The sequence below is a fragment of the Chanodichthys erythropterus genome, chromosome 15, assembly GCF_024489055.1.
Source record: "Chanodichthys erythropterus isolate Z2021 chromosome 15, ASM2448905v1, whole genome shotgun sequence".
Classification (NCBI taxonomy): Eukaryota; Metazoa; Chordata; class Actinopteri; order Cypriniformes; family Xenocyprididae; genus Chanodichthys; species Chanodichthys erythropterus.
The window spans coordinates 24239103-24260364 of NC_090235.1; the positions used below are offsets into that span (position 1 = coordinate 24239103).

General features: G+C 36.1%; 1 protein-coding gene across 1 annotated transcript in view; it reads right to left on the reverse strand.

Moving 5' to 3' along the window:
• Positions 1–3161: 3161 nt before the first annotated feature.
• The window catches only part of angpt2b (angiopoietin 2b), a 35269-nt gene continuing 17168 nt past the window's right edge, over positions 3162–21262 (reverse strand). Inside the window, exons 4-9 of the mRNA XM_067411460.1 lie at positions 17308–17540; positions 16979–17103; positions 13031–13132; positions 10211–10377; positions 4912–5042; positions 3162–3724 (exon numbers count right to left, since the gene is read on the reverse strand). Of these exons, the coding sequence (XP_067267561.1) occupies positions 3564–3724; positions 4912–5042; positions 10211–10377; positions 13031–13132; positions 16979–17103; positions 17308–17540 (919 nt within the window). The 3' untranslated portion in view covers positions 3162–3563. The remainder of the gene's footprint in view (positions 3725–4911; positions 5043–10210; positions 10378–13030; positions 13133–16978; positions 17104–17307; positions 17541–21262) is intronic.

The following is a 21262-nucleotide window of genomic DNA, read 5'->3' on the forward strand; positions in this document are numbered from 1 at the left end:
TCAACACCTCATTAAGAAGTTTTGAATGAAAGAAATAAAGTTAGAGTGGTTTGTAATAAGTAAAGATGCTAAGATCTAGAGAGATCTGTTAGTGTTTAATGTTCTGTTTCTGTTATCTGAGATTTGTGAGGTTACCATTGAAACACTGATGTTATACTGCATGTTGCTTTGTTTAAAGGCTGCAGTAATTGTGTAGTTGCTGATGCAGTGATACAGCAGTTACATTAGCTCACGCATGTGCTGTTGTCAGCTAATGACTTACTGCAAGCAATATGATACAGAACATCCTATAGTAATAATCATCTGAATATTCCCTGAAGGTCCACCAAATAACATCCCCGAACTCTTAAAAGAACTCCACATCGTGACCGTCTCTCAATGTTCTGGGAACGTTACCAGGTGACAAGTTACCACGCTAGAAATTTTACGTTCCCAGAACATTCTCAGAACGTCCACTGGTATTAAGGACATTGTCTAGTAACATTCCCAGTACGTTCACAGACTGTCACGATGTGGAGTTCTTTTAAGGGTTGGGGGACGTTATTTGGTGGACCTTCAGGGAACATTCAGGACGTTCTGGGAATGTTTAGGGGACTATTACTTGTCACAGTCACATGGACTTTCAGTTTATTTGTTTGCATTGTCACGTGTTCCTTTGTTCTGTTTCCCGCCACATTCAGTCACCATGGACACTCATTGGACCACGCCCCCTTGTTAACCTGTTTAGCTTGTTTGTGTTAGTGTATTTAAGTTCCTGTCTGTGGTCAGTTGTTTGTCGGGTCTCGTTTGTGTTTGGATATGTTTGGTGTATGCTCTACTCTGGATTCTGTGTTTCTCCCTAGTAAAGACTTATTATACGTTACTCTTCCTCGTCGTGTGTTTGATATACCAGCCTCCGTAACATTACTATTGGACGTTCTGTTAACTTCCCAAATGTCCTCTTCGTAACGTTCTCGCATGACCATAAAATAACCAAAATAGAACGTCCCCCTAAACCCATATCGGGTACGTTATTAAATGACCAACAGAGGACCATGCGGGAATGTTCTGTTAATGTCCCAAATATCCTCTTTGTAACATTCTTATGTGACCATAAAATTAACCAAATTCGAATGTCCCCCTAAAGTCATATATAAGGAACCTTGAACTGCAGCACTTTCATTACCAAAAGAGGACGTTTTAGGAACATCCCTAATGTTCTGTAAAGGTTCAGAATTTTCATCACCTTTAGAGAACTTTTAGGCAAAGTTGCACAAGGTCATGAGAACGTCATTCATTATGCTGACAGAGTTTTGAGCAGTGTCTTTTAGACTCACACGGACATCAAGAATCAGCGTATGAACCTCATGATAAAAACTTCCAAACTTAAAAGCAGGACAGGACTTCAACTACATGAAAAAAACACCAACAATGAGCAACCAAATCCACTTGATCAGATTTTTTTCTCACAATTTTCTTTTGTTTTAACAAATGCTTTAACAAGTGCTTTTAGTTACAACAATTGGAAAAAAAGTGAAGTTAAAATGTCAAGGGTCAGGAGCCCAACTAAAGCAAGCGCTTACCTCCGTAACGGTGACATTTATAAATTTTGATAAAACATCAACACCTCATTAAGAAGTTTTGAATGAAAGAAATAAAGTCATAGTGGTTTGTAATAAGTAAAGATGCAGAGATCTAGAGCTCCGTTAGTGTTTAATGTTCTGTTTCTGTTATCTGAGTTTTGTGAGGTTACCATTGAGCTGGAGAGTAGCGCCTGTGCTTCAGTCAGTGATGATCCAGAAACATTGATGTTCTGCTGCATGTTGCTTTATTTAAAGGCTGCAGTAACTGTGTTGCTGATGCAGTGATACAGCAGTTACATTAGCTCATGCATGTGCTGTTGTCAGCTAATAATTTACTGCAAGAGATTTGCATTTTAAAGAAAAGGGTTCAAAATTTTCCAGGTTAATTTCTATAAAGAGCTTTGTAAGACATTTAAGAAAAATTAGTTTTTGTTTGAACAGCTACTTTTGTTAGTCAATTTAGCTCTAATTTTCAATTCAATTTTTGGACAAGGGCAGCAGGGACGTTCTGAGAACATTTCCAAATAAAACATGGCTCCCTAAACATTCAGAGAACATATTGAATGTTCTGTGAAAGTCCGCCAAATAACGTTCCCCCAAACCTTAAAAGAACTCCACATCGTGACCGTCTGTGAACGTACTGGAAACATTACTAGGCAACGTCCTTAACACCAGTGGGGACGTTCTGAGAATGTTCTGGGAACGTAAGATTTCTAGCGGGGCAGTAGGTACTACGTTTGAATTTTCTTCACAACCGTTAAAAAGTATGCTCTATATGGTATGAATATGGATACTATAAATGAAATTTGAATGTATTAAATCCTCTTTGTTGTTACTGTCACATGACCTACCAGCGTTGGTTGCGTCACTTTACTACCATTCAGAAGTCCATCCTGTGGCCTCACGGGATAGTAAAGTGTCCATCTAATGCACACTTCAGAATCTCAGCAGAAGCAGTAGGTTATGTGGGGACTTTTCACCTACTGTTTTTCGGATACCATGTATTTGGACATAGTACTCTTTTGGCGTACTGTTTTTCGCGAACTAGGGAAGTATTCAATTTCGTATGCAGCATATGATCCCCAAATGAATGAGCCGGTTCTTTAAATGAAGAGTTTGAAAATATGACTTACCGATTTCAATCAGTCGATGAATCCGTCACTGAAGTAGATCGATTAGGGCTGCATTTCTCAACAGCATCGTAATGTTAAGTAGTTTGTAGATCCATTGGCACCAATGGTCTCTACGATCAACTTAGCTCACAATGGCTTTGAGAAACGCAGCCCAGAATGGTTTCTGAATCATTATCTTGCTCATATACTGAACTTATTCACAAGTTATTTTCAGTCATGTCAGTATCGAAATGAAGCATTTGAACAATGCACATTCTAATTGTGAAACATTACATACATACATTTGCAACATCATTTGCAATATTCTCACTCTCTCTCTATGTGTAAGTGTGTTACACACAAGAGAATTCTGTAGGAAAGCCTGATTTGATGTCTGTTGTTTTATTACAAATATATATTTTATAATGAAAGTTATACTTATAAAACATACACCTGTTTCAGTGTCTTGAGCACTTTTATAGAGGTATTCTCTCTTAAAGCTTTACTAGCACTAGAATGGGAGAAGAAATCTCAGGAGATCCAAGGTTGCACTGAAGAGAGGAGGAGGATAGGTTAGTGTTTTACCACACAGACATCGGGCCCAAATATCAAGTACAAATGTGAACACTGATCAGCCATTCCAGTTCATTGCATTTTACATTGGAAGAGCTTTGCTATACAGGCAGATAAAACATTTATGGTGCAATTTGTGTCTGTTTCGCCAGACTAAACAAACAAAATGGAGACAGATTGAATGGCTACAATGACATGGGCACAAGCTGTCCAAATCTCAAGTCGCCCATAATTTTCATTGATGTCACCAGCTTGTTTGGATTATTTGGCTGTCAGTAAAGTCAAATGACCCATTTGAGACAATCTCTTCCTGCTTTTAGAAGTCCACAGGCCGTATCATCATAGTGGTCATGGTCGCCATCCAGCTCGGCCCTTTCCAGTAGTACCACTTTATACTGTTATAGCGTATCACATTGGAGTTTCCAGAATAGTATATCCCATTGAGATTGGAAGGCCCGCAAGCTTCAAACCACCACCCTGCAGTGACAAAGAGCAAACAACTTCAGCTATTTCTTGTTTTGATCAATTTTTTTCATTAATATTAAAGTGGCCATATCAATCAAATTTTCCTTTAAAAAAAGATTTTTGAACATTTAAGATTTCATCTAATATTTATATTATTAAAATACTTTATTTCAGCTTTTCTTTCACTTAACAAAAAGGATTTTCATTCATTTTAGTTTCAGTTAACAATAACTGCATGTAGGATTTGTAAATTAGATTCTGTCAGAGAGTATCACTCCGACTTGACATTGAAATCAAATAGAAGATATGCTTAATGTTTGATGAAATATTTTTACACGACCTTCCACGGTCTTTATTTATTGTGAGCAGCGCACAAGGGATGGATGCAGGGATGATTTGGAATGTTACCTTTACCTGTTGGAGGTAAGGAGGGAGCTTGGTTCCAGCAACTTTGTTTAACTTTAGTAAAGAGTTTGTTTTTAACAAGGTCCCTGATCACATCAGCCCAACCTTCAGCCCAACAATCCGCATTTCAGTGCGGATTGTTTTGTGGTTCTGTCACAGTGTGATGTAGGCTTTGGAAAAAGGTTGCTGTCAAAAGACTAGTCACCGCCAACTGTATTGAATCTGACAGCAAACTTGCGTAACTATAGTGGACCATTAGGGAGGAAAAAAAAAACAAAAAAAAACGTTGTCAACGACATTCAAACGATTTTCATTCACACAGATCAGCGAAAACAACTAAAAATGCTGTATTATGCATGTCAGGCCAGTAGTTGGCGATGTCACTTTGTAAAGAAAAACTACACGCCTCTAGACTGAACACATAATACGCATGACGTCACCGTTTTCACAAATTCGTGTTTTTGTAGTGTTGTGTTGTTTTCGTTTTCAAAAACGTGCACTTTGAAACCTGTTTTCAAAAGTTTGCATTTTTAGGCCCCCAAAAAAAACATCGTCGTCATGTGTAAATGAATGACCAAAATGCATACAAAGGTCTGTGTTTTTAGTTAAAAACTGTGTTGTGTAAATGCCCCCTCAGTTGCAAGGAAAATATTTGATACTGTAACATTATTATAGTTCTTGTCTTGGGTGTTGTTGGAAAATTGTTTTCCGTTATATGCAATCAGATAATTACAGTTATAGCTATACAGATAATCAGTTAAAAATAATATATAATGGCAGACAAGTTGTGATACCTCCAGTGGCCATCTGAGCACACTTGCAGCTGCACTGGTCATTGTCCTGATCTTTAGTGCTGAACAGGGTTCCTGATTGGGTAAGACTACTCGTGCGTCCAGCTGTACCACTGAAACCCCTTGCATGGAGACTGGAGAGAAACAGACAAATATATCTTAACTTTTTGATGCCACAGACCCCCAAATATAGTGATCATCTTGTGAGGGACCCCAATATAAAGGCAGTTATATACATACAGTACCATTCAAAAGTTTGTGGTCAGTTTGATTTTTTATTCAACAAGGATGCATTAATCAAACCGGTAATTAATCATTAATGCATTTCTCATTAATCAAAAAGTGACAGTAAAGACAAATATAATGTTACAAAAGTCTTTTATTTCAAATAAATTCTGCTCTTTTGAATGTTTTAGAATTGTGAAAAAAAATGTATCATGGTTTCCACAAACTTAAAGGTGCCCTAAAATTAAATATTGAATTTACCTCGGCATAGTTAAATAACAAGAGTTCAGTACATGGAAATGACATACAGTGAGTCTCAAACTCCATTGTTTCCTCCTTCTAATGTAAATCTCATTTGTTTAAAAGACCTCCGAAGAACAGGCAAATCTCAACATAACACTGACTGTTACGTAACAGTCGGGATCATTAATATGTACGACCCCAATATTTGCATATGCCAGCTCATGTTCAAAGCATTAGACAAGGGCAGAACGTCTGGATGTGCACAGCTGAATCATCAGACTAGGTAAGCAAGCAAGGACAATAGTGAAAAATGGCAGATGGAGCAATAATAACTGACATGATCCATGACAACATGATATTTTTAGTGATATTTGTAAATTGTCTTTCTAAATGTTTCGTTAGCATGTTGCTAATGTACTGTTAAATGTGGTTAAAGTTGCCATTGTTTCTTACTGTATTCACGGAGACAAAAGCCGTTGTTATTTTCATTATTAAACACTTGCAGTCTGTATAATGCATAAACACAACTTCATTCTTTATAAATCTCTCCAACAGTGTGTAATGTTAGCTTTAGCCATGGAGCACTATCAAACTCATTCAGAATCAAATGTAAACATCCAAATAAATACCATACTTACGCGGTTAGACATGCTGCATGACGAACACTTTGTAAAGATCAATTTTCAGGGTTATATTAGCTGTGTGAACTGTGTTTATGCTGTTCAAGGCAAGCGCGAGCTCCATGGGCGGAGAGCACGAGAATTAAAGGGGTCGCAACCTATATATCAGTGCATAGTTAATGATGCCCCAAAATAAGCAGTTAAAAAAATGAATAAAAAAAATCTATGGGGTATTTTGAGCTGAAACTTCACAGACAGATTCAGGGGACACCTTAGACTTATATTACATCTTTTAAAAAGACATTCTAGGGCACCTTTAAGCAGTACTAGTTTTCTTGAGCACCTAGAATTTTTTCAAGTTGGCTCAACTTGTTTTTTTAGTTGCCTTGTCAAGAATTTTTAAGTTCAAAAGACTACCTGTTCAATTGATGACTAACTGGAGCAAGTTGAATTGGTCCCACTTTATATTAAGTGGCCTACTACTATGTACTTACATATAAATTAATCATTTGATACAATGCACTTATTGTGTACATACATGTTTTTACATTGTACTTATATTAAAAAAAAACACCTGCATGTAATTACATCTGTAATTAATTTGTGTAATTACATTTATAATTACACTGTTGACCCATCCCTTACACCTTACCCCACCCTTAAACCTACCCATACCACCAAACCTGTCCCTGGCCTTACCCGTATCCCACCTCTATAGCTGCAAATGTGTTTTGCAATTCAATATGAACCCAATAAGTACATTGTACTTATTTTTTGATCTAAGTACATAGTAGTTAAGGCCACTTAATATAAAGTGGGACCGTTGAATTAACTTAAGTTGAGTGTGATAGGTTGTCTTATTTTTTTTATGTTAACTTTGTTTTTTTACAGTGTGAATGATCATGTTACATGAAGACTGCCTGTTTTGCCATGACATGAATAAATTACATTTTAGAATATATTAAAATAGATTGTAAATTGTAATAATATTTTTACAATATTAATGTTTACTGCATTTTTACACATCCTCGTGGCCCCCTAAATTTGAAACCCCCCTACATATGCTGAATAATAATATAAGCACATCAATATTTACAGAAGGTATATAAACATTCCTATCAATCAGAAAAGTCTATGGTGATCTATGTATGTTGAGTTCCAGCATTAGCCTTCTTAATCAGCTCAGACACATATCCTGTTTTAGATAAATTAGCTTAAATATTATACATAAAGGATCACTTTAAGGTACATTGTTTTTTATTTTCTTTTTACATAATCAGCTGAAAGCGTCTACATCCATTACATCCACTGTTAACCCCAGTAATTGGACCATCTGCGAGCCTCTATAAGATATTTCTAAGTGATTTATCTTTTTCTCTTTCTTATTTCAGAAGGCTCTAAGACTCATTAATGTGCATTCCAAAGATATTCAGCCTCCATTATCCACAATCCATTGTTGATGATGTCTCACCAAGAAGGATTGTGAGCACACATGGTGCCAAAGAGAGGACCACACAGCTAGGGACTGCAGGAGATTGTTTTGGCAGGAAAACATCCTTGCTCCATAGGTTGCTTGGCTGGTTAATCCCAAATGGGCTCAACACATTGTCGAGACAATGCCAGTATTCTCAGCACGCTAATAAAATGCACACTTACCATATGAGGTAAACTAGAAAACAAACATGGTGGGATTTGGCAAATGTTTATTCAGCATTTTCCCTACCTGTTTACACGCACACAAACACATTGGTGTTTCCATCTGATAACAATGCTGTAACACTAACCCATTCTAGAGTAGTATTCCAAATCATTTATTTTGAGTTAAATGTAATATTTCTGGTTCTGGTTCATTCACTGTATAAGCATCCCCTCAAGCAATGCTGCATGTTTAATTGCATCCCTTAAGAGAGGTGTGATATTTGTTTAACTCGGCAGTTTTCTGGCAAAGCCTCTTGCTTGAAATTGTTTGCCCTGTTTCTCTCTGGTAGGCAGATCTGCTTCTGGGATCGAATCAGACCAGAAGCAATTGGGATGCTGTGAGAAATGGTAGTTTACCCTTAATGTAACTCATCATTTTGATATAATTAAATTTGATATAAAGTGTTTCTTATCTCAGAAAATGACAAAGACACGTCAAAAAAAGAAGAAATTTATCAATAAGGGTTTTAAATGTTCTAAATATTTAATTCACATTGTAAATCTAAATGCAAATGCAAGTCTTAAACTAATTCTGAACACCACAACATGACAATGTTTAAAATAACTTCTAATTAAATTCTAATTAAATGACACACAATAAGTAAGGAATAATTCACAACAGGCCATTGAATTATTAAAAAATTGAATTATTTCTTTAACGGCAGCAGCTTCTCTACTAATAGTGAAGCTGTAACTTTAACTGCTTCAAAAACAGCGACGTTACTACCTCACTACTGAGAAATGTCATGAAGCTTTTCAGTTGTGAAAATATTTTACTGATAAAGTCACGAAAAAATGATGACAACAACTTTCTATGTTGTATGTTTTTGTGTGTGTGTGTGTGTGTGTGTGTGCGTGTGTGTGTCTGTACTGTATGTGTGTGCGTTTGTATGGATGAGAGAGCAGGGGAAAGAGAGCATGCTTTCCAAAAAATGTTCTATTTTTTTTTCTTCTATATTGTTTTTTATATCTTTTTGCTTGATCAATGTCTTTGGGTGTTTTGGTTCTTTTGCTGCTGTAGGCTGTAAGGTCCTGAAATAACTGAAATACTTTGGCAAAGTAATATGGAACCTCTTTGTGGTCAAGACCTGCCTGGAACTACTTTAGCTGTGTTCGCTGGAAAATAATAGCACACCTTAGAATGTTTGTCAGCCAATCAGAATCAAGCATTCAACAGCCACTGAATTTGTTTTTCCAAATTACAAAGGCGTCATTTACGGTGGAGACACAATGTTTTGGCCATAGCCGATTTTGCCCCCACGTCTGGGATGTATATAGGAAAAATAATAGGATGTTAATAGGAAGCATCTTCAAATGTTAAGCAGGAGTTTTCATTTTGTGAGTGAGTATTATAATGAGTCTGCTGCTGGAATTCATCATTTTTTATGTTTTGTTGAGTGATTTTTGCAGTTGAGGAAAGAGATGGCAGGGTTTCTCTTTACCGCACACAGCTCTCCCACCTCCCTTTCACTATTCTACGGATTGTTATCCGTTCCAGTTAAATCACAAAACAAAATGCAACCAAATGTGTTCCTGCTGCTGATAAACATCTACTGATATACAGCTGCAATAGCTGATTATTCAAATAAAAGGTTATATTAGGGAACCCCTTGTGCATAAATCAAAAACACTGCCACTAGACCAAACATATCTGACCATATCTGACCCCAAGTTTATCAGAAATAAACAGAAATGGTTTGGAAAAAAACCATTAGTCCCTTAAATCATTGTGTAATGAGAAGTCAAAAACAGCAACTCAGTGTTCTATTGAAACTGTACTTTTTAAACATTTTCAATCATAATGTTATTGTTGACGTTGCAGTGGAAATGGGAAAATCCTCTCCAGATCAATACATCACTGAAACTATTTATCAAAAAAGTAAAATAAAAAAAACAAATTATTTGTATATATTAATTAATATTCATAAGCTACGCATTTTCTAGTCTTAGCCTCAGATGTCACGACCACATTGGCTGAACGTCTGATGCATATGGCACACAAAATTGGAAACACTGTGTGTCGTATTTTTTAACGCCAGTAAACAAAGCCGACATGATGCCAAACCCCCTTATGGAAGAAGAAAGCCGTCATGTTTACAACTGTGACAATGAGCACTTATGAGTATCAACTAAACGCTGGATTTTCAAGTATGTGAAGTACGTGCCATTGTTGCATGACATTCCTGAATGAATTACAGGCCTGTCTGTTATTGTGGGGACATCGACTTTACATTTTAACGCCCCTAAACATGAACAAGACCAACTGTGATTGGTTGCTTTACATGTCGATCAGACATCCTCTTGGGCAGTCCTTGGCAAATGAAAGCTGCATTGGAGTCCAGACCTTCTGCTATCAGTCTGAAAGACTGGCTACACCAGACTAAGCATTTTCCATTGCAAACCTGTACTGTGCACCCCCTCGCCAAACTTTCTCCACCACTTTTGAAAACAAAGTGACACCCAACACAACAGTTCATGAACATCTAGAGTCAAGAGAACGTGAAACATTTTGGTACCTGTACTTCTTATCCTCTCCGTCAATGTGGAAATGGTCATATTGAGAATAAGCCTGGTGTCCCTCTGCGTCTGTGAGGTGGACCTGGAGAATGTAGTCTTTTGATGTGGTAAGCAGGTGGATGGCATCATTTCCTAACCAGTGTTCTCCTGACAGATCACCAAATCCCTGTCACATAAGAAGAAAAGAAAAAACATTGCTTTATTTGCTTGACATACACTCTACTTTAGAAAATCATTAGTTGCAGTTTGATTCTGATTGGTCAATAGCTGTGTTTTATTCAAGATAAACACACCTATGAACGCTTCACCCAACGGTTTTATGCACAACACTCTTAGCAAAGTAAACATATGTTTGTTCTCATTGATAATGTTCACTAAAGCTATGTTCATATTTAAAAGCTGTGATATCTTGACATTTTAACAGTTAAGGGGTTTTCCTGTGCCCTGACACTGACAGCACTAATGTTCACAACAGTATCAGTCCTTTCAAAATAAAAGTCTTTGCTACTGGCTGTCTAACTCAAAAGGTGATGATACATGGGGCAATGTTTTGAGCAATGTTGCTAAGCGATGTTGCTTGGGCACTTTCCCATTGAGAATGGGCAAAATCTGGATACTTTAGATCAAAATTTGTAGTCTTTGCCACCATCTGACTTTTTCTAGTCTGTTTCTAGTTGATCTCCATGAGATGACACATTCTGTTGCTGTCCACTGTCAGGGACTATTTTTTCAGCAGAAAGAAGGCTTTTAGTGATATTACTTCATGAAAGTTGCATCGATATATACATTTATTTGCATTAATATTTGTATATATGGAATAACCATTATATAAAAGCAATAAACCATGTGAAGCTGTGGTTTACAGTTAATTATTAACAGGTAATGGGATTTAGGGGTTTTCTAACAATGCCCCTTAGCTGTTATAAATTCACTGTAAATCACAGCTTCTTGGGGCTTATTGCTTTATTTCACAATCTATGACTAACGACAGACAGGAAGTCATTCATTTCCAATAGAGAACTTCGTGGAGTTCTGATTATTTGCATATGCGGAATTTTCACATTCTATTTGAGCTTCAGGTGTGGTGAAATATTTTTGAACTTTAGCGGCTGGAAACTAATAATGCAAGGTGCGAATTAACAATATTTCTGTATTAAAAAGTTAATCTTTAAATACTATTTCTGGAAAATAGGCGGTTATGAATAATTCTGTCAGACATAACTATTTTATAATTATTACATATAATTATTTACATTTTCAGAAGTATCGACAATCATTTTATTTGTGTGGATTTATTCATCCATTGATTATTAATTCATTTTACCATAGTGAATAAACAGAAGGTATTTAAGAGGTGCCATTAACAGGTGAAATGTGACAACCATACAGTATGCAAATTTTGGATATAGAAGATCTAATTGGTTGAATTCTACAGGATTTCCAGGAGATGTGCATGTCACATTCTTTAACGCCTTGAAACAAAGCTGTCGTGACAGAAGAAAAAATCCTGCAGTTCCTTATCATATACTAGAAAACATTTCACCTCCTGTAACCATATGAAAATGTTGCATTTCCATCTGCTTGGACCAGAAAATGAGACGGCACTTTTGATCCCGGTGAGACGTAGGTTGGGCATTCAAATGCTTCAATGCAAATCAATGTTATCAACAATCTACAGGGGCTCCTGACTCCCATGCTCCATCTGGGGCCAAATATTTATCATTCACTTGTAAAAACATTTTTCTTAGAAAACAAGGAAAAGAGAAAACAAAACTTGCGCTGTTCTAAAGCACTCCCACAGCAGCCATAGCAAGTTATCTGTTGAAGTAGCCCAGGTGAGATGAATTACCACTGTTTTTGCATTTAAAACTCAATAACAGCAGTTTCCGGACAACTCAGCTCTTCAGGGAGATATTACATTTATAGGTAGACACTGATTTTAAAGCAAGCATTCCTAACAATGTCCTAGCGAAAAGCACTCGGTTTACATTCTGTAACTTTTTTTAAATGATGGACGCAAAGTGTGAATAATGATGTCCTATTCAAATTCAAAATGTCTCTTCTTTCTTTTTCTTTTTTTCTTCAAATGACCCTGTGACCGAATTAATATATACTCATCCTCCCAGATAGGGAGGGAATGCAGGTGTAACAACAGAGGGAGACATGGGAATTCAGAGACGACCAATCAGAATTCTCTTCCTCAAGGAAAGGTCAGCAGGGTCAGCAATGCATCAGTATTCTATGGCTATACACATCAGATACCACATATGACTTTTCTCTTCAGTGCAGGTTAAATATGTGTTTTAAATGTTAGGTGCCTCAGATTAATGGTAGCAGAAGTTTTCATAAATCAAGAAATCTCAATAAGGGATAGACAGGCTCACATTTAAATTATACTGTATGTCTTCATTAAAGGAGTTGATCATACTTCATTGTCTAAAACAAAATCAAGAAAAATTATTTTTAAGCAATCTTTAAGGATGGTACAAAATCAAATTCCTGCAACTAGGTACTTTACAATGTTCACCTTGTCAGATATGAATAAAAGTATGGCAACATGTGCCATCCAAAACATGACTTATATTGTGGAATTTACCAGAGGGTTTTTTTTTTTATCTGATTTTAGATATTAGATGCATGAAGACCTGCTTCATTCATTGTCTACCCTAAAATAAATAATCTGAGACAGAGAATTGTGCTTTAAAGTGAATTTGAAGGCAAACTGTGGAAAGATAACCACATTTCCTCCAAAAGCTATAGTCTAGTTATACAATTAAAGGGATCAAATGTGGAAAAGGCACTTGATAAGTTGTTCCTACCAGTTTGTAATCATTCCAGCCACGGTTGAAATCTACTGATCCATCAAAACGGTGCTGAAAGACAGTCCAGCCTCCCCCTCTAGTTTTCATGTCACAGAATACCTGGTCAGAAACAACCATACAGAAACACATACATGCCATAAATGTACAAATATACTTTTTTATAATTTATCATTTTAGAGAGAGAGAGAAATAACACTTCCACTGCAGGAACTTTCCCTAGGAACTCGGTGTGTTTCAACCGCAGGAACCAGGGTCTAAATGAAGTGAAAATTCTGATTGAAAATGAAAATTCTCCCCTCAAAAAGTACCTGCTCACGAGGTAGTACTTTTTCAAAGTTCAGGAACTTTTGGGGGTGGGACTTGGACGCTGAACATGTTGATTGGTTGACTCCATGCACCATTTTATTTCAACCACCATTTTTAAAAGTCTGTTGCGTAGCGTGCAATAAGAGTTGTTTGCTATTCGAATCAACAATGTAGTTTAAAAAATTTGATCGATGGACCAACAGCGAGGTTCAGGCTTTATTTGCTTATATGCGGAGCACGAAATCCAACGGGAACTGGAAAGTTGCGTGCAGTCCTACGTCACCGGCCTTGCCGTCACGGTACTTTAGACCGCTATGGAAACGCAATCAGCAACAGGTCTGGGGGAAAAAAAGTTCCTGGGAAAAATTGTTCCAGGTAATTTCGGTGGAAACGAAGCTTTAGTTACTTAAGGAACTAAATTAAAATTACCAGTAACACTTTATTTCGATGATCCACTTTACATTCTACTAACTATAAGTAACTTTGCAACTACATGTCATCTACCAGTTATTAAAGTATTAGAAGACTGTCTGCGTAATATGTTCATTTTGATGGTCCCTCAACAAACATTCTCCTGACTATAAGTAACTTTTAGAATACGTCAACTTATTCCACTAACCATAACCCTAATCCAACAGTCTAATAATACTGTAATGAGAGCTAGTTGACAAGTAGTTGCAAATTAATGAGAAATTAAGTTACTTATAGTTAGTAGAATGTCTAAAGTGGATTATCGAAATAAAGTATAACCAAAGTTCCTTTTCTTTTGAGCTAATATTTGTGACAAAATTATGGTTTTCAATGGGTAATCTGATAAAAATGGTGAGCGACCATTTGAACAGCTATGGCAATTTTCCATTCTTTCTTATTACAGTAATATTTTAGTCAAAACTTGGTGAATACTCTCACATAATTCATAAGCTGCAGTTTAGAGATCTGACTGGTCAAACTACTGTAATTTCCAAGGATGTGCCACAAAGCACATAACAACCCATGATGGTTTGAATAAGGATGTCTCAGAGTCAATTATGTAGACTTTCTTACCTCTGTAGTTTCTCTGCACTGACAAAATAAACTAAACTGTGACCCACAATCCTTTTTAAACGCACATGGGGAGAGACACTGAATCAAAAACCATCAAATTTGGACTTCTGATGCAGGACATTCTGTTCTTATCCACAGTGAGATGGCAGGTCCTCAGGCTATCAGCACTCTGTTGAGTTTGTATTTAGCTTTTGAATTTGGTTAACCACTGTGCAATAATAATGCCATACTAATGATGAATTGTCCCAATGTGAACCATACAGTAAACGAAGTCTCATGGAGACATTTTTGGGACATGAGCACACTGGTCTGCAGTTTAAACACTTGATTGTACACTCAGTGCTAAAACCACCAAAAGTCCACTAAAACTTTTCTTAACCATTAATTTAGTATTGAACTCAATGCAACTGAACAATTTACTGTTTTCTGGGGAAAATAGCAAATTAGTTTGAGTTATGAGCAGCAAAATGAAATAATAAAAGAGCAGCACACTGAATTCCATCATCCGAATCCATCAAAACTAATTAAAGCCAATCCCAAAAAGGATTTTCTTCCTAAATATTAAATATTTCTAGCCTGTGGGTGTCAAGTGAAAAAATTCCAAGTAAATATCCTCCATGTTATTTTTCTCCAATTTTCCCAGCTCTTTCTGGGAAGAAATAGGCTTAAAGAGAAGGCGAAAAGCAGTAAGTTCTTCTTGGCAAAAACAAAAAGTGGGATAACGTACAGTACATTTCTATCCCTTGGCGGGACCAGCTCATTTAGCAACACATGATGCCGGTCTTAAGACCTTTCATTAAGAAACTTTAGATGGCTTATCAAGGTTACAAGACAAAGCACTTGCATTAATGACATCTGTAGAGAGGTTGCTTTTGGGGAGTCTAAATTGATTTCATCCTTATTCAGCACAACACATCTTTCTATTTGCATAACAGATGTGAGATGTTCTTTGTTTCCTGCTTCTGAGCTATACACATCAAGGTGACAGTCCTTAACCTGACCTAAATTTTCCAGTGGTATTTTATCTATTGAGACTAAGTGTTTATCAGAGTAATCACAGACACAATTATACAAATGTAATTTATACAAAAATACTTTGCACAATTGTATTATATGAACACGATGCCTGGATTTAAAAAAGCATTTCAAACTCATTCAGGGCTAGTCAGTCACTGTTTCCCATACTTGAAAAGGCAACATTTTCTGGCCAAAATATATTTTGGATGGATGGATGGATGGATGGATGGGAAAAGTTGAGATAGATAGATAGATAGATAGATAGATAGATAGATAGATAGATAGATAGATAGATAGATAGATAGATAGATAGATAGATAGATAGATAGATAGATAGATAGATAGATAGATAGATAGATAGATAGATAGATAGATAGATAGATAGATAGATAGATAGATAGATAGATAGATAGATAGATAGATAGATAGATTGATTTTTGGTGAATACAAAATGTATTTTTTAATATATTTTGGACTAATGTAAATATCTTTCATTTGAAAAAATATTTAAAAATGGCCAAAATGAAATGTGAGTGACTAAATATTTATTAAAGATACATTAAAAAAAAAAAAAATCTATATTAGCAGTATACTTTGGGCTAATTTTGATATATCTGAAAATATATTTTTGCCACATGGGACATGGAATTCAAGAAAAAAAAAAGCATAATAAAAAAATATATAAGCTTGTCTCTGGCAGCAAAAACCTTCATGGTAATATTAAAATATGTCAGCATCACCGGTCAAGATTTTCCAAAAGAAACCGTATGTTATCAATAAACTTGTATCAGCCCTGATCAATATTCCTTATAAATATCTTCATTTGTATCATTAAGGAAACAAAATGAAGTAGAAAAAAGAGCTATTTAAAACTCTCCAGATGAAAGGAGCCACCCAGCGTGCTGCTCTGAGGGGTGGCACAGTATGAAAGGGTGGTGATACATATACCAGCTCACTCTCACTCACTGCATTAAACCCTGTGTTGGCAGGAAGCTCACGAATCTTTGCCAAACACCTGGCGCCTATGCCCAGAGGAAATGGAGGGGAAGACGAATGAGTGCACAGGAAAATAATGAATAACAAAAAACAATTTTAGCCACATTTTTAAAATGTTCATCACCCCAAGAGCCTGCCAGAAATTAAATTTGACTCTGGAAGTCAAAGGCAAAACAGAACCCTTGACTGGTTTGCTTGTGGTTCAGTAGGGCAAGAGTTTGAAATAGATACGGTGCATATTCACAGTTAGATGCACAAAGAAATGGCCTGAAGGAAATGTTACTCTGACTTCTTAATTTGGTTTTCTGATCAACATGGCATTTTCATTTTAGCTTTTTTTCAAAGACATACTGAAATTGCATTATACTAAAACATTCCGTCCTTCCAGATTATAATGTAGTCCTCAAAAACAACACAAAAAACTAAATGTCAGCAGAGCTCAGTTTCTTCAGCAATCAAGATACATGCCAAGATTCATGCTTTACAAAATGATTTTGTATTGCATGCTATTTTTTTTCTTCTCTACCATATTGATTCGAAACCTGTTTATTGTCCACATGAAAATTGTTTAAATCTACTAACCTTAGTTTTCTGGGTGGAGTTAGGAAGATGAATGCTGTATATCCCACTTTCTGTAACTCCAGATTTGAATATCTCAGCACAGTCTCTGAACTTTACAATCTCCTTTTCAATTGGAGTTGAAATATCTGGAAATACATAGGACATTTTTAAGTTTGTGAATTGATTGGCTTGAGCAATACTGATTTAAATCTCAATCTTCCTGGAAAATTGCCTGAAGTGCCACCACTGGGAATTTAAGCAATTGCCCTGTTCAGAGAGACCCTTTTGTTCCCACTGAGCCGGTTATAGGCAGCTTAGCCTGAGCCTGATAATGTAAAGCTGGCACTAACCGTTACAGTGAGTGACCATAGCCAGTAGCTTCTGCACTGTGTCAGTGAGTGTGGCCTGCTGCCGTTGGAGCAGTGTGCTGTTTCGAGTAGAACTGGCCAGTTCTCCCTCCAGAAGGCTGACCAGGTGATTCTGTCTGTCCAGCAGCTCCTGCAGCTGCTGTTTTTCCTGCTGGATGACCTGAAGCTCTCTGCTGTGCTTGGCCTCCATGGCAGCAAAGCGCTCTTCCAGGTAGCTGAGAAGAAACAAACTGGCTGGTTCATATATGGTCTTGCTATTTGCATATTAAGAGCTTTTTAGAAAACTATTTATACATTGTTGCTGATATAACACTGGGATTTTTTGCTGTTTGTATCACTCCACTTTGTGCGTTCCAGACTGTCAGTCTGTGCATTAGTTTGTGGTCTGAAGTTTACATCAATACACTTTTAGTCTTAAAGGTGCCATCGAATTGAAAATTGAATTTACCTCGGCATAGTTGAATAACATACAGTGAGTCTCAAACTCCATTGTTTCCTCCTTATTATGTAAATCTCATTTGTTTAAAAGACCTACGAAGAACAGGCGAATCTCAACATAACACCGACTGTTACGTAACAGTCGGGATCATTAATATGTATGACCCCAATATTTGCATATGCCAGCTCATGTTCAAGGCATTAGAAAAGGGCAGCCAGTATTAACGTCTGGATCTGTGCACACTGCACAGCTGAATCATCAGACTAGGTAAGCAAGCAAGAACAACAGACAAAAATGGCAGATGGAGCAATAATAACTGACATGATCCATGATTACATGATATTTTTAGTGATATTTGTAAATTGCCATTCTAATGTTTCGTTAGCATGTTGCTAATATACTGTTAAATGTGGTTAAATTTACCATTGTTTATTACTGTATTCACGGAGACAAGAGCCATCGCTATTTCCATTATTAAACACTTGCAGTCTGTATAATGCATACACACAACTTCATTCTTTATAAATCTCTCTAACAGTGTAGCCACAGAGCATAGCCTAAAATTCATTCAGAATCATATGTAAACATCCAAATAAATACTCTACTTACGTGATTAGACATGCTGCATGACAAACACTTTGTAAAGATCCATTTTGAGGGTTATATTAGTTGTGTGAACTTTGTTTATGCAATGCTAGTGTCGAAAGCTCGGGAGGGGGCGGAGAGTGCAAGCAATTAAAGGGGCCGCAGCCTGAATCGGCGCATTTTTAATTAGGCCTCAAAATAGGCAGTTAAAAAAATGAATTGAAAAAAAATCTATGGGGTATTTTGAGCTGCAACTTCACAGACACATTCAGGGGACACCTTAGACTTATATTACATCTTGTAAAAAAGTGTTCGATGGCACCTTTAATAAATGTGAGTCATTTAATCATCTATTCTATTCTAATCTAATCTAATCTAATCTAATCTAATCTAATCTAATCTAATCTAAGTTTAGATCCTGTTGATAATTTAGAAGCCTTAGATATTTGCATATCAAATATGATACAGTAGGCTTTATAGAATCATTAATTCAGTAGATCCATTTAAAAACCCTCCCTGCGCCTGAGTACTTCCCCTATTATATTCTAGGTGAAAAACAGTAGGTGAAATGAGTAGCATGTCAAATTCATTAAAAAGTAGGTGAAAAAGTTTCTGCCAACATTCCAAAGTGTGCACCTGATAGACACTTTTATATCCCGTGTGGCCACAAGATTGGAGTTGTGAATGTCATTTAAGCAGCACAACTGATGCCATGAGTCACATGACAAAATAATGTAGTACATCTGAATTTCATTTATACTATATAGAATGTTAACAGTCGTAAAGTTTGTTTTGTGGTTGTTGTCAAATATTACTTAGACAGTATGCTATTTCCGACGCACCAACTGATTCATTCATTCAGAATGAAACTGAATCCTTTGAACAGTCTTTATAAGTGAATCACTGAGTCATTCACTTAATTGATTAATTCAACAATGATTCATTCAGGAAGCAAACGCCACTATGTGCTAAAGGAGAGGGAATAGAGCTATTTTTGTTAGTGGAGTAAAAATAGACAAAGTTACAAACATATATTTTGTCTAAAATGTAGGTTTCTCAAACATGTTGTTTGTTGAGCTATTGTATAATATATCAACAAATGAATACTGAACTGCATACCACGCAAATAGTTCCACCTCAAGTTATATTCTCATATCAAAGTTATCTAGTTTTAATTTTTCCTTGCACACACTCAACTGGATAGAATCATACCTGTCAGATCGTGTTTGAGTACAAAATCCTCAATCAACTTATATACTGGTGTTCCTCAGGGATCTATTCGGGGTCCATTTGTTTTTTGTTTTTTTTTTCGCTTTAAATATAAATGATTTTCATTCAGTGCCGATGATACTGTAATTTATTTACATGGCAATAGTTTGACACAAGTTTCAAATGAACTTACAAATTTTATGGTTTAGCAGCATGGTTAAAGGAAAATTGTTTTTGATAAGAAACCTCTGCTGAGTTGGGAAAATATGATTAAATATGCAAATGTATGCCTGATGTATAAGATTATTTATGGTTTATCTTCTCCCCCTCTTAGTCAGTTAGTTACTATCAGAAAAACTGCTTATCGCTCCAGGTGACCAACACCTTTGTAGAGACGGCACTAACTCCTGCGAGGACTTCAGATGACGCAATATCTGGATCAACATGCACATTCCCAAATTTCTATATATCCTAATTATTCTTAATATGTAATTCATTATTTCCAGGAGCTCATTGCTTCTACTTTCAATTAAACTGTTAACAGTGATTGTAAATTAAATTGCCTAAATTATTACATTATTAGCTAACTGCATTCTCTAAATTATAATGTTGACATGCATTCTCTGTAAAGCTGCTTTGAAACGATATGTATCGTGAAAAGCACTATACAAACAAATGTGAATTGAATTGAATTGAACAAGAGGTGCCTTAAGAGGAGATTGTATTATACCACTCAGATGGAGTAATCTTAGCCAGTCTGCTTTCTCTGTTAAAGCTGCACGAGAATGGAACGCTATTCCAGCAACTATAAGAGAACTAGATACATATCAATTATTTAGAGTTCAGGTAAAGAAATGGTTCATTAGTACTCAGCTCTGTCAGCATTAGAATCTACAGTATACCTGCTGGCTGTCCTGCTATTGTTTTGTATTTGTTTCTATTTCATTTAGTTGTTTCTAATTGATAGATGTTTTTTTTATGTATTAGGTTACGTATTTGTTTTAATTATACTAGCATGTATTTTTAACCACATATTTCTTTCTAGGCTGACTTGTAACATTCTGTCCAGGGACTACAGATAAAAAATAGCCTTCGGCCAATTCTGGTGCATTTAATATTTTGTTAATGTGCAATGGCCCTGTTAACTAAAATATACATTTTCTATAAACAATGAAACATACAATATATAGTATCTAAAATGTGAATCCTGTACAGTATGCAAAACTTTAGAGAAGTATAAACCCTCTTTATAAACCCTTTGAAGACTAGCCAGAACTGAAATGGTCAGAACCTTTGCAAGGGTCACAAGTGATTAAGTTAAATCAACCTGTGGTTCAATATAGTGATGGGAAGATTGGATCATTTTACTGACTTGATCTTGTTAAGCAAAAAATGAACACTTTTTTTATTCAATTCATTTATTCATTCTTTTGAATGAAAATTGTTAATTTTCAATAGCCATTACGTAGTGAGATTCTCATTTATCAGTGATGAAAGACCTTTCAAATTGCAAATTTGGTTTCACTTTATATCAATTGTCCACTTAAGACCTTCTACTAATTATGAGTAACTACATCAAACTACATGCCAGCTAACTCTCATTAATTTGCAACTGCATGTGAACTAACTCTCATTAAAGTATTAGTAGACTGTTAGGTTAGGGTTATGGTTGGTAGAATAAGTAGAATATTGTCTTAAAGGAAC